The 14047-nt window shown below is 48.7% G+C and overlaps 1 protein-coding gene and 1 non-coding gene across 2 annotated transcripts in view; both read left to right on the forward strand.

The window, feature by feature from the left end:
- The window catches only part of ARHGAP31 (Rho GTPase activating protein 31), a 119267-nt gene that overhangs the window by 90224 nt on the left and 14996 nt on the right, over window positions 1-14047 (forward strand). Inside the window, exons 9-11 of the mRNA XM_038582926.1 lie at window positions 5544-5606; window positions 7677-8252; window positions 11826-12124. Of these exons, the coding sequence (XP_038438854.1) occupies window positions 5544-5606; window positions 7677-8252; window positions 11826-12124 (938 nt within the window). The remainder of the gene's footprint in view (window positions 1-5543; window positions 5607-7676; window positions 8253-11825; window positions 12125-14047) is intronic.
- LOC119867385 lies at window positions 13434-13539 on the forward strand. The gene has a single exon (XR_005383467.1). It is a non-coding gene; the product is annotated as a U6 spliceosomal RNA (small nuclear RNA).

Below are 14047 nucleotides of genomic sequence, written 5' to 3' on the forward strand. Positions count from 1 at the left end.
CAGAGAGAGCACAAGCAGGGGGAGAGAGAGAGGGAGAAGCAGGCTCCCCGCTAAGCTGGGAGCCTGACATGGGGATCCATCCCAGGACCACGACCTCATGACCTGAGCTGAAGGCAGATGCTCAACCCTCTGAGCCACCCCATCAATGGTTCTTGCCTGCAAACGTTATTACTGTCAATTTTTTTTAAAGATTTTTATTTATTTATTTATTTATTTATTTATTTATTTATTGAGAGAGCACAAGCAGGGAGAGCAGCAAAGAGAGAGGGAGACGCAGACTCCTCTCTGAGCAGGGAGACAGACATGTGGGGCAGGGTGTGGTTGTGGGATTATGACCCAAGCCAAAGACAGACGCTTAACCGGCTGAGCCACCCGGGTGCCCCAAAGGTTATTACTATAATTATAACAGTTATTACTGTGGTGTTTACCAAATGGTCATTTTCTGTTTCCATCATTCCTTCTACATCGATCAATTGAACTGCATTATAAGTAAGATCTGTCCCTTCTCGTGTCCCATGACTCATGCCCGGGTTATATCTAATTTTTAAATAGGAGTGTTGCCTTGTGAGAATGATAACTGAATAATCAATGGGAATTGGTGCAGGAAGGAACTGAGGGGGTCACAGTACAATGGGGAATATAACCAATCCAGCTGAATACTGTCCTAAAGGGAAGTACAAAGAAATTTGCCACAGTGACCTTTGAAAGTCTGATTTTTAAAAAAATGATGGGGGGCAATACTTATGGAAACAAGTTGTAAAAGGTAAACATACAAATGCAATGAGCAAAACTTGATTGGAACCTTTGGGGGGAAGATGGGGCTACAAATGATAATTTTGGGGACAGATAAGTTATTAGTTGGTAGTTACTAGATGATATTAAGGAATCGTAAATTTTCATAGAGTGCTGATGGTTCTTAGGAGGCATATGCTAAAGTTGAAGTATTTAAAGATGAAGTGTCAAAATACTGAAACTGACTTTCATATGATTCAGCAAAATTTAAGTGAACAGGTGCATACAGATGCAAAAGGAGAGAAAGGAAATAAATGGTGAAGGTAAACCTGAGTGGTAAGTTTAGAGATCTTCAAATTTTGTGAATGTTTGAAGGTGCTGTCGTTTTTTTTGAAGATTTTATTTATTTGAGAGAGAGATTGGGGGAGAGGGAGAAGGAGAGGATGAGGAAGAGGATCTCAAGCAGACTCATGCTGAGCGGGGAGCCCAGTGTGGGGCAGGATCACCTCAAGACCATGACCTGAGTGGAAACCAAGAGTCAGAGGTTCAACCAACTGAGCCACCCAGGTGCCCCCAAAGTGCCTTTTTTTTTTTTTTAAAGATTTATTTATTTATTTTAGAGAGAGAGTACACAGGGGCGGGGCAAGGGAGGTGATGAGGGACAAAGGGAGAGAGAAACTTTAGCAGACTCCACAGTGAGTGCAGAGCCTGATGTGGAGCTTGATCCCAGGACTCAGAGATCATGACCTAAACCGAAACTAAGAGTCGGATGCTTAACCCACTGTGCCACCTGGGTGCCCCTGAAGTTTTTAACGATAAAGATTTTTTGGAGGAAAATAAATGCTTATAGGAAAAATAAGAGAAAATATTTTTAAGAACTTTCCTTGAGCCCAGTGATAACTGTACGCCAAGTACAGATGTTAGAAGTCTTCACAATTTGCCTACTGGGGTAATGAGGGATGTCACCGGGTATAGTGGTTACAATGATTCAGGCTGGAAATAATAGAACATCCAACTCAATTGGCTTATGCAGTGAGGGAACTCACCGGGCTCTGTAACTGGACACCAGATGTAGGGAAGGTTTCAGGGTTTAACACAGTGGCTCTGTCTCCATTCCCCTCTTTTCCTCAGCTAAGGCCTCCCCTGTGGGTCAGCTTCATCCCCAGACTGGTTTCTTTGCTGTGACGAAATGGCTATAGTACTTAGAGGCTTTCCCTCTATCACTATGTCCAGAAGGAGAAAGAACATCATTTTTGGTAGCGTGCTCCTAAGAGCAGGGACTCTTCTTTCCCAGCAGCTCCCATTAGAAACACCCCCCACCCCACTACCATCTCTGTTGCCTTCAATGAGTCATATGGATCAACCCCTAGGGCCAAGGGAGTGCCCTGCGCTGACTGGCTTAGGCCTGGCTTCCTAAACCAATCACTGGCAGGGGGAATGGGATTACAGTGAGATGCACCCAAGAAGTACAAGGGCTTTGTGAGAAGGAGGAAGAGAAGCTGATTCTGGGTAGGCATCTACAACATTCGCCATATGAGGAATATGCCTTTCCAAATGGAAAGATATCTCAGGCGAAGAGGGCAGGTGGCCACAATTATCGTAGATCAGATACACATCAGAAATTAGGATTCGCAAAGGAGAATTTGAGGGGAGGAGTTCTTGGCAAGAAACTCCTGATCTAATAATAAAGAGATTTGCTGAAGTACATCAAAGAGAATTCCGGTTACAGAATCGGTGATACAATGCAAGAAGTTTACCAAGTAACAAAAAGTCAAAAACAATAGAGCAAAACAAACAGCAAAAAATGAAATCAGTGATTCGCTTTGATCTTGCCTTAGGAAGATTTCCACCCCCTCCCGACACCCCCTCCCTCCATGTGGTTTTCAAAAGGAAGAAGTCCAAGGTGCCGGCTCAAATGGTAGTCAACTCACAGAATGCACAGGATGTCCCTGGCCAGGGGGTCCCAGCCCAACTGCACCCCAGGGGTTCACTCCCATAGCAGATCTGCCCTAGGAGGTCTGTGGGGGAACCAGAGTATTGGCCATTTTTAGAAAATTGCCCAGGTGATTCTGAAACGCAGCCAGGATTGGAAGAAGCCATGGGTCTAAGACCTCGTGAACAAACTAATCAGAGACAGATCCTGGAATGGCTGAACTCTGAGGGGATGCAGGGTTGAAATGCAGGACCCATGAGTGCCAGTACCAGTGGCTCTCTGACCCTGCCTACTGCCGAAGTGCCCACTCTTCACCAGAGGAATGAATGTTGCTCAGACCCTCAAAACTGAAGACCGGGGGTGCGGGCAGCTTCTGGTCGCATCCACCAACATGGTCTCTGTAAGTGATACATGAACTCACTATTTGTTGAAATATGCATGTGAAAAAAGTCGGTAGATTAACATATGTAAATAATTTTAACAATCTTTTCTAAACTCCGTAACTAAGGGAATTTTCAAAATTGATTCACCATGTAGAGCACTGGGGACTTTTTTGGAGGGGGGAGATGAAAGGGTCTTCACCCATATTTAGAAAGCTGAACAGAAATAAGAAATAAAGGAGAAGAAAAACTGGGGTATTTTTTTTATTTATTCACTCATAAGAGACACAGAGAGAGGGGCACAGAGATAGATGGAGGGAGAAGCAGGCTCCTCAGTGGAGCCCAATGCAGGACTCGATCCCAGGACCCAGGGATCACGACCTGAGCCAAAGGCAGATTCCTAACCACTGAGCCACCCAGGTGCCCTGAAAAACTGGGGTATTGACCAAATGGAGATGCATAAACTTTGCGGTGTCCTGGACACTAACGTACTGGAATTTATGTATTATCCAACAGGGGGAGTCCAGGGAGGTCTCCACGTGAACACTTTTAAGCAGGGAAGACCCAAAGCCATAGGGATAATCCAAGAGAGGGGGCTTGAGGACCCAAAGCTGCCAGAAAACTGGTAGATGAGCCTCCATGAGGTCAGGACAAGGTCTCAGACAGAAAATTATAATCTGAATATAGTCATGGGCCAAGGAGCCCTGAGCGCTTAGTCACCATCCAGAAACGGAGCCAGGGAATCCTTGGGACTATTCCCCAAAGCAGCTGCTGCGGCCACTGAGACCACAAGAGGCCATATCATCAGAAGGTGGGTCTAGGATGCCTGGGTGGCTCAGTGGTTGTGCATCTGCTTTCAGCTCAGGACCTGATCCCAGGGTCCTGGGATCGAGTCCCACATCGGGCTCCCTGCATGGAGCCTGCTTCTCCCTCTGCCTGTGTCTCTGCCTCTCTGTGTGTGTCTCTCATGAATAAATAAATAAAATCTTAAAAAAAGGGGGGTGGGGAGGGGTCCAGCGTGGAAGGTGAACACTGGTGGCCGTGCAGAGAGAACTGCTGCCCATCCTCTGTGACACTTTGTGTCATCGGGTCACTGGCGCCACTCAAGGGTGACACGTGAAATTGAGAAGAAGTCCAGAAGTGCAGCCTCTGGAATACCAAGGCGGAAGCTTGTCTCCAAATGAAGGGGCACTGGCCAGGCAGCTGTAGGATGAAAAGTCAGTTTGGAAGCTTGTGGAAGTAGCAGATCTCGAAGGACAGGAGTTCTAGAATATAAGTCTCGAGTACAAGTAGAAGCACGGGGGCGGAGGCAGCTGGCTCTCCAGGGTTGGGTGCAGGCAGAGAGAAGCCCCGAGCCAGGGGGGCCAAAGGGCTAATTCAGAGACTCCCAGAGCAGCAGGGCTTGGGGCGAGGAAGAAAACGGGGGAGATTTAAAAGAGGGATGCCCAGCTCAGTTTGGGGTAGGGCCAACTCCGAGGGCTCCCTGCAGGCCATCTCCTGAGTCCCCCCGGCTGCTGAGCCCTGGGCCATCCTGAAGAGCAAGACCAGCAAGGGTTCCTCCTTGCTGAGCATTTCCTCTGCCCTGGGTTAGTGCCACCTGACTGACACAACAACTCTATTTTTCCTCATTTCCCGCATGAGGAAACTGAAGTTTCGGGAAGGTCAGCTGTGTGTCTGAGGTCACGCCGCCCAGAGTGGCAGGGTTGGGATTCGAAGCCAGAGTGACCGGACAGCCACGAGCCCTGGGGCTCCCACTCGGCTCCCAGGCTGTCCTCTTGCCCCTCCTGGCAAGCTGCCTGGGAGGAGCTACCTTCCAGCCAGCTCAGCAACCTGAGAAGAAACGGCATTTCGAAGGGCTGAGTCCAGTGCCTGGAATCTGTGTTTACTTGGTGAAGTCACACTCGTCCCCAGATCTGCCTGGGTGGTTTACCGAGATGCACAGAGGACACCAGGCACATAGTGGGTGCTCAGGAAAGGCTTGGTTTGGATCTGCTCCACGGTGAGGTCATTTGGAGGAGCAACCAGCCTGCAGCCCTCAGGGGCAGAGCTGCACGGTCCCTTGGGTCCCCCTCACCTGCTGCACCAAATTCTTGCGTGCTGTCTGACGTGGCTGTAGTCACGAATCCTGCCTTCCAGCCTGCCAGACGGCAGGAGGGGTTGCTTGGAGCCTCCTGGAGGATTTGGTTCCCCCGGGACGATTTGGTTCAGCGCCTCTCATTGGCCAACAGCCATCGGACAAAATTGTAGCTTACCTTTACCTGTCAAGTGTCCCCAAAAACCTTGATCTGCAAATGCCCTGTTTTTATAAGCTCAGTCCCATGATGAAAATAAGAGCATCCAGGGTGGAATGGGGGAACGTCTTCCAAAGGGGAAAATGATAAATACTTGAAAAACTTTCCTGAAGAAAGTTCTCTTGTGTCCTTGCAGCCTGGCTTCTGTCCTGATCACTTCCTCTCAACATGCACTCATCAGGGCTATTTTTCTCTTTTTGTCTTTAGTGGAAAAGGCTACCATCCGACCAGCTAAAAGCATGGACTCGCTGTGCTCAGTGCCTGTGGAAGGTGAGCTCTCACAGCTGCTTCCAGAACTGGGGGTTGTCACTGGGAGACAGGAGCTCCCGTACCAGACCTGCCTTCACAAGCTACCTGCCTGCTGGTCTCGTCACAGTCAAGCACGTGGCCTGGTCCCAAATCTCCCCTGACCCTGCCCGAGCCCAGTGGCTTCACATAGCTCCCCCTCTGCCGCTGCCCCATGTCACACCACAGGCCTTGGCCTAAAGGGCCATCCTCCTCCTCCCGCCTTCCTCTAACCGCAGCGGGAGATGGCAAACCTGAACCAGGTGAAAGGGCAATTCCTGTGAACCAGGGCAGGCGAGGCTTCCCCCTTGGGTGTAAAGAAGAGCCCAACATTGGTTTTTACCTCACAGTTCAGTGCCTCGATAGAGAAGTCTTGAATTTGCACGCTCCCATAGGCATTAGCTCCCTCGTACCTGTTGGCTCATGATTTCGAGTTGTTGAGTGATTCATTCATTTACCAGTGGACGGCAATGGGCACCAGCCTGGCATGCAGCTGGTCATCCCTATGGCGGGGTGGCTGTGTGTAGTGCTGCCCGCGAGGTGACACGTCGACAAAGCGACACCATGTTGGTCTTAAGGGCTGACTTGCCTGTCCCTCTCGCTTCTGTTTTTGTTAAGCAGCCAACGGGCACTGCTTCGAGTCGTGAGGCACAGGGCTTCCCTGGCAGCAGACTGTTTAAACTCCCCACGTTTATCCCATGACATTCCAGCTCCTTTATTATTTTTTAAATTTTATTTATTTATTCATGAGAGACACACACACAGAGAAACAGAGGCAGAGACATAGGAAGAGGGAGAAGCAGGCTCCATGCAGGGAGCCCGACGTGGGACTCAATCCTGGGTCTCCAGGATCACACCTTGGGCCAAAGCCAGGCGTTAAACCACTGAGCCACCCAGGGATCCCCTCCAGCTCCTTTAATACAAAATATTTTGCCCTCTGATAAGGGAGGCATCCTGAAACAATGCCGAAAACCTGTAGAACAACCTTTTAAAAATAATTGTAAAATACTCAGGGAACTCTTTTTGAGCTGGCTGGATGCTTCTAGCATTTTCCTCACCTTCATATTCAGCCATTCGCTTTGGTTCCAGAGCCTCTTGAGGCAGTTCTACAGAATTTAGGATTTTGAGATCGAGGCCCTCACATCGATGGGCACCGGGCAGCTTGTCGGCCTCCCAGGGACTTGGTTTCCTCGCATGTTAAAGGTCATGACACTTGTCCTACGTAAGCGGTCGTGAGAACCGTAAACCCCATGCTGCCTAGACCGTGCAGCGGGGCCCTTAGGACCTCGTGGGGAGTTACTGTCCCCATCCCAGGCGACTCATGTGTTATCTCGCAGCCTCTTTATTTCCCATACAGATTTTTCTTTTCTTTGCTTTCACTTTTAAGCCAGTTGGGAAATTGCTCCTCACAATTGGGCTTTCTAACTTTTAGTTAATTTACATTTCTAGTTTCTCATCCCCTGAAGCAGCAGGAAGAAGCCTGGGAAAAGGGAGGAAGGTCTCGCTGAGAACAGCATTTGTTTCCTTGCTGGGAAATCAAACCCCTGTTGGAGTCCATCTGCCAGAGGAGGCTTAGAACAATACATTTTTAAAGTTTTAAAGTAAAACAAAATTCTGTTATTTTGCCCTTTTTTGTCTTCTCCTTCATTTTGAGCAAACGTCGTGCCGCCATCTCCCAGCTGTCTGTTTTATTTTTTCGTGATCTACGGTCACCGGGTGGTGGAGGACTGCTCTGGCGACCTTAGCAGTGGCCACCTTCTGGAAACCGCTCTACCTGCAGAGTTTAGAACAGGTGCATGCGACGCAGCCGCATGCGACGCAGCCGCAGGTGGTCCTCCCAGGGCCTCGTGCCCGCATTCTGTGCTTGCTCTCGCCTCAACCACGTGCTGTCTGCCTGTCTTTCCAAGAAGGGCCCCGCTCTCATCAGAATGCTCTGCCTCGGCAGTGCTGTGCACCTCCCTTCCCGGAGGCTGTGTAGTGGGGTGTGGGGGTGCGTGTGAGTGCGTGTGTGCACGTCCCGGCTGCTGACCCCGTGTTTGTTTGCTCTTTCACTAGGGAAAGAAAACAAAGGAAATTTTAATCGAACGGTCACCACCGGTGGATTCTTCATTCCAGCGACAAAATTGCATTCGACCAACCCCGGCAGCTCATGCGATCTCAGCAAGCAGGAGGGCGAGTGGGGCCAGGAGGGGACGCCAGCGGGGGCAGAGGGGGGCTTCGACATGAGCGGTGACCGAAGCCAACTGCAGGGCGCTCAGGCCCGGCCCCCGCCCGAGCAGCTCAAGGTGTTCCGGCCCATCGAGGACCCCGAGAGCGAGCAGACAGCCCCCAAGATGCTGGGTATGTTCTACACGTCCAGCGACAGCCCCAGCAAATCTGTCTTCGCCAGCAGTCTCTTCCAGATGGAGCCCTCTCCTCGGCACCAGCGCAAAGCCCTGAACATCTCTGAGCCCTTTGCCGTGTCCGTGCCGCTGCGAGTGTCAGCTGTCATCAGCACCAACAGCACCCCATGCAGAACACCCCCGAAGGAGCTCCAGTCGCTCTCCAGCCTGGAAGAGTTTTCATTCCAGGGGTCAGAGAGTGGAGGTTGGCCTGAAGACGACAAGCCACTGGGAGCCGAGACTTCTGCAGGTGAAGCCCGGGAGGGAAGGCTTCTTTCTCTTCCTTCCTTGCTTCCTTCCTTTTTCTTTCTTTTTCTTTCTTTCTTTCTTTCTTTCTTTTCTTTCTTTCTTTCTTTCTTTCAAGATTCTATTTATTTGAGAGAGAGAGTGAGAGAAAGAGAAAAAGCACTAGTGGGGGGAGGGGCAAGAGAGCAGCAGACTCCCCACTGATCAGGGAGCCCGATACAGGGCTTGATCCCAGGGCTCTGGGATCGTGACCTGAACCGAAGGCAGATGCTTCACGGACTGAGACACCCAGACACCCCGGGAGGGTTTCTTTTCATTGCAAGGGATTAAAAAAACAGACTTAAACTTGTTTAAACAGAGTTTGCAAGACATTGTAGTGAAGTGGTGAAGACTGTGGGCTCTGGAGCCAGATTGCCTGAGACCGAGTCCAGTCTCACCCATTCCACTGTCCCATCTCTATTTATTTATCTTATTATTTATTTTTTAAAAGACTTTACTTATTTATTCATGAGAGACAGAGAGAGAGAGAGAGAGAGAGAGAGGCAGAGACCCAGGCAGAGGGAGAAGCAGGCTCCATGCAGGAAGCCTGATGTGGGACCCGATCCCAGGACCCCAGGATCACGCCCTGGGCCGAAGGCAGGTGCCAAACCGCTGAGCCACCCAGGGATCCCCTACTGTCCCATCTTTAGCAGCTGTGTGCCTCAACTTAAGCCATAAAATGGGAACGATGTTCCTACTTATATCTTCTTCAAAAGTTTGTTGTGAATACTAAATTAGTGAAGCTCTCAGAACAGTGAGTAATACATAGTAGGTACTCAGTAAGGTTGCCTGTTATTTTAGTCACTCATATAGTGAGAAGGCAGGAGGAAAAGCTCAAAGAATTCAACTCGTCTTGACTCAACCCCTCTCCGTCCATCCATCCCTCATATCTGCAGAGAATGTGGATAGCAACCCTAGCAATGAGAAAGGGTATCTTGCTCCCAATGATTATATATCAAATGCAGGGAAGACTCTGATTGGCCTGCTTGGGGCTCATGCCCAGCCTTGGACCAGTCGTGGTTGCCTGGCACTGAGGGTTCTAAGACTGGCTAAGCCTGAGTCTCTGAACCATCTCTGGAGTTGGAAGGGGTTCTGTGGTCAACAGCCAACTGTGACCCACATAAAATGGAAGTAGGGAGAACCTCAAAGGAAAGGAAAACAGACAGACAAACCAACAAATGCTCATTGTGGTTTAAGAATATTTTCATTAGGAGCACCTGGTGGCTCAGTTGGGTAAATGTTTGCCTTCAGTTCAGGTCATGATCCCAGGGTCCTGGAATTGAGCCCCCATCCCTGCTGAGCAGGGAGCCTCCTTCTCCCTCTCCCTCTGCCTGCTGCTCCCCTTGCTTGTGTTCTCTCTCTGTCAAATAAATAAATACAATCTTTTTTTTAAAGAATATTTTCGTCATTAATATTAGCTAACTTTTTTGAAACAACCGTTATGGTATCAGGCACTGTCATAAGTGTTCTACACGTGTTATCTCCATTCTCCACACAACAACACTGTGAGGGATAGGTAGTTACTATTAGCCCCATTTGCTTAGAGAGGAAATGCACTAACTTGCCGAATGACTCATAGCAAGGAAGTGGAAGAACCAGGATTTTAATACAGATTTTAAAACCCATGCTTTAAAACACTCCACCATGCTCCTTCCCATGTTTGCAATCAGCTGTAGAGCTACAGATATTGTTAAAACACGATCTCTTCACCCAGCAAGCTCATGAACTAGGAAGAGAAACTAAAACCATACTGAACGGTAGCACAAGGTCAGCCTGTAGAAGTAGCATAAGACCCAACTTGGGCTTTTTTTTTTTTTTTTTTTTTTTTTTTTTTTTAAGAGAAAGAGCATAAGGGGGAGGGGCAGAAGGAGAAGGAGAGAGAATGTCAAGCAGACTCTGCATTCAGCACAAAGCCCAATGTGGAACTCAATCTCATGATCCGGAGATCACATGAGCTGGTCATTTAACTGACTATGCCTCCCAGGTGCCCCCCTCCTTGGGCTTTTGGAATGAGGGAGGGCTTCGGTCCCTGAAACATAATGAAAGAGGTATTTAGAAAGGATTGCAAGGGCATCAAGGAGAGGCAGTCCTTTCAGGAGGATTCCAGGATGGCTTCCCAGAGGAGGTGACATTTGTCTGGGCCTTCATGAATGGCTGGGCTTTCTCCATGCAGAAAAGATGGGGAAGTTGGGCAGCCTGGGTGGCTCAGCAGTTTAGTGCTGCCTTCAGCCCAGGGCATGAGCCTGGAGATGGGGATCAAGTCCCATATCGGGCTCCCTGCGTGGAGCCTGCTTCTCCCTCTGCCTGTGTCTCTGCCTCTCTCTCTCTCTCTCTCTCTCTCTGTCGCTCATGAATAAATAAATAAAATATTTTAAAAAAAAGAAAAGATGGGGAAGGCATGCTGGGCTGAGAGGCAGCTGAATGTTGCAGGAGGTGTGTAGGTTTTGGACCGCACCTGGGCCCATCTGAACCCTAGCTTCAGCACTTTGGGGCCGCCTGACAGTGGAACATGGTTGATATCTCTCTGAGCCAGGGGTGGTCGCTCTCTCCAAGGCTGAGGTAAAGTCTGAATGGGAGAAGGTCCATAAAATGCCCGTTCACAGTCTGGCTCGCAGACAATGTGCAATAAGTCATTGTCCTTTTCTCCTCCCATTCTCTTCAGGACGAGAGCAGAAGATGAGTAAAAACTCAGTGGTGTCAAAACAAGCCCTGTCTGAAGAATGCTCTGTGCTGGGCTGGGCCAGGTGGAGCAGAGTGAGGGCTAGAGGAGCAAGTGAGGCCTTTGAGGAAACTATGTAATCAGTTAGTGTCCTAGGGGTTTGGTCTTTATTCTTCCCCGTGACAACAGTGTTGTACAATGAGATAGGACCTTCTTCATGGAGGTAGTAGAGATTGACCTTGGGGTCTGCCTCCCTCTCCGCTGCCTTGGTAGACCTAAGACCAGGGCGTAATCACTTCAGGTACATCCAAACTGATGTGTAGATAACCTCTGGGGAGAGTCACACAGGAAGCTGTCAATCATAATATAATACATCTTTGTAACTTGGCGTAAATAACAGATTTCTATGCCCTAGGCAACAGCTTGACTTCTCAGGATCTGAATTTACTTATATGTCAAGTGAAAGATTGGATTAGAACAGGTTTTCTCAGCTTGGCACTATTGACATTGTGGGCTGGGCAGTTTTGTTAGGAGGGGGGGTGCTATTTTATGCTTTGTAGAATATTTAGCAGCATCCTTGGCCTCTTCTCATTAAATGCCAATAGCCACCTCCTCTGCACACAAATGTCTCCTGGGGAGGGGAAGAGCAAATGGTGTCTGGTCGCAAGCGCTTGGACTAGAAGATCTTCAAGACCTCTCCCATCTCTGACAGTCGGGGACCCTGGGATATAAAGGCAGGGCACGGCTAGGAGGAAAGGATGGGGCTGTGAGTGCTCCCTCCATACGTGTGAAGCGGGGCTGGTCCAGGACAGAGACTGTGCTGGGAATGGCCTCTCTGCAAACGAAGTCTTCAACAAGTACCTCTCATCCTCATTGCAGCTTCTCTACCTAAGAAGGTGGCTCTCGAGGATGCCAAGCAAGGACCAGAAGCAGTGAGGACAGTGGAATGCAACAAGGGCCCCTCCCTGGAGCCAGGCTCCCAACTGGAGGAAAAGAAGACCTCAGAAACTTCCCTGGGCTCTCAACATTCAAGTGAATTAGAGAAGAGGCTTGACCTGGAGAAGGCAGAGGAGGAGGAGGAGGAGGAGGAGGAGGGTGGAGAGGCTGGCCAGGTGGAGCCCAGCACTCTGCAGGAGAGCCCCAGGGCCAGAGCCGAAGCGGTGTTTCTCCATGAGATGGTAAGATGGACCCACTGCCTGGCCCAGCCAGTAGAATCCTCTTTGTCCCAAGGGTTCATGGTATAACTGAAAACAAGGATTGGGGGCGGAGAGAGGGTGTTTATTTTAAGATCCAGTTTCTGCCCAAGGAACTTTAGGAGACAACGTTCTAACCAGGTCTGGGATTTTTTTTTTTTTTTCAGCAGACTTTTCAGAGGGCCTGTGGTGATGGGAAGGCATCTTCCAGCTCAGATTCCCTAAGACAGACTCAACTCTAAATATTTCTGATCTGAAGTCACCATAAATGAGTGACATGTCCTTGAAATATAATGACATTCAATCCCAGAAGTAGCACAAAAGCTGTTTGTCATATCCCAGTCCCAACTCTGATGACCGTTATGGGGTCCAGCTTTCCTTCCAGACATCCTGGATGGACAGTTGTCTGTGTATGTTTGTGAAATCTTTTCAAAGATTTCCAGGATTCATGCCTTTTTCCAATGGCTTCTGGAGAAGTTAAAACATGATGCCAGAACTTACCACACCTCTTGTGCTTTTTTAAAAAAGATTTTTTTATTTATTTGGGAGAGAGAGAGAGCAAGAGAGAGCGCACACAAGTGGCGGGACAGGTAGAAGGAGAAGGAAAGAGAGAATCAAGCAGACTCCCTAATGAGCACAGGGCCCACTGCGGGGCTTGATCCCAGGACCCTGAGATCGTGACCTGAGCAGAAGTTAGATGCTTAACCGACTGAGCCACTCAGGTGCCTCACATCTTATACTTTTTAGAGGTGAAGTTTTTCCAAAGTTTTATGAGATGTCCTTGAATATAATGAAGGTGCAAGGAGGTTGTCAGGGACGTCCAGGGAGGAGTCCTGCGTTTGGAAGGCAGCTCTGTGATCTGGAGGTGTGTGCCAAAGGGGAAAAGGAAGCTCTTTGCCTTTTAGCTTGTTTCTATAGATTTGGTTTCCAGAAGGACCAGGTGCTGGGAGTTAGGGCAGTGTGGGAGTGCTGTAAAGGCCTCACGAAGGCTGGGAAAAGGTTCTTGAGAGATGTATTTGCAATTGTAGAAGGTGAAGGAGACAGAGGTTGCTACAGGGATTGAATTCTGGGGGGATCAAGTATAAATAGTGCCACTCAGGTGCTCCTAGAATTTTATACTTTAAAGATCACTATTTTGTGAGAATGGCTTGGAAAAGGCAGGAGAGGTGTCAGGGAGGCCAGTTAGAAGGGTAGTATGTGACAGGCCAGGTGAGAAAAAATAGTGTCTTGGACAAGGGTGGGGGCCACAAGGATAGAAATGGAAGGCTTCAAGAGCTGTTTGGAAGCTAGAATGGTGCTTGCTTTGGCAGCACATATACTAAAATTGGAATGATACAGAGAAGATTAGCATGACCCCTGTGCAAGGATGACACACAAATTTGTGAGTGTTCCATATTTGGGGTCGGGGGGGGTGGAATTCCTGGCTGGCTCAGTTGGTAGGGCATGTGACTCTCAATCTTAGCGTCATGAATTCAATCAAGCCCCACATTGGGCGTGGAGCCTACTGAAATGAAATGAAATGAAATGAAATGAAATGAAATGAAATGAAATAGCAGTGTCTAAAATAATAAATAATAATAAAATAATATTTGTCACATGAAAAAGAAGCTAGAATGAACAGCACTTGGTGAAGTGATGTGAGTAAGGAAGAAGGAAGAGACAAGACACCTCATGGATTTCTGATCTAAGCAGAAAGATGCACTATGGTCCACTTACTGAGATGGTGGGGGAGAGGAAGGGGAGTTTATGTGATTATTTATTTTTCAAATTTATTGATTTCTTAGTAAGAGGTCTATTAGTGTAGCTGCTGAGGAGAGTAAAGAGACAGATAAAAGGCTCCCTCTGCCCTAAAGGTGCAATAGAGATAGATACAAGTAAGTGCGAAACAGCAGAATCAGATCTCAAAAA

The sequence above is a fragment of the Canis lupus genome, chromosome 33, assembly GCF_011100685.1.
Source record: "Canis lupus familiaris isolate Mischka breed German Shepherd chromosome 33, alternate assembly UU_Cfam_GSD_1.0, whole genome shotgun sequence".
Classification (NCBI taxonomy): domain Eukaryota; kingdom Metazoa; phylum Chordata; class Mammalia; order Carnivora; family Canidae; genus Canis; species Canis lupus.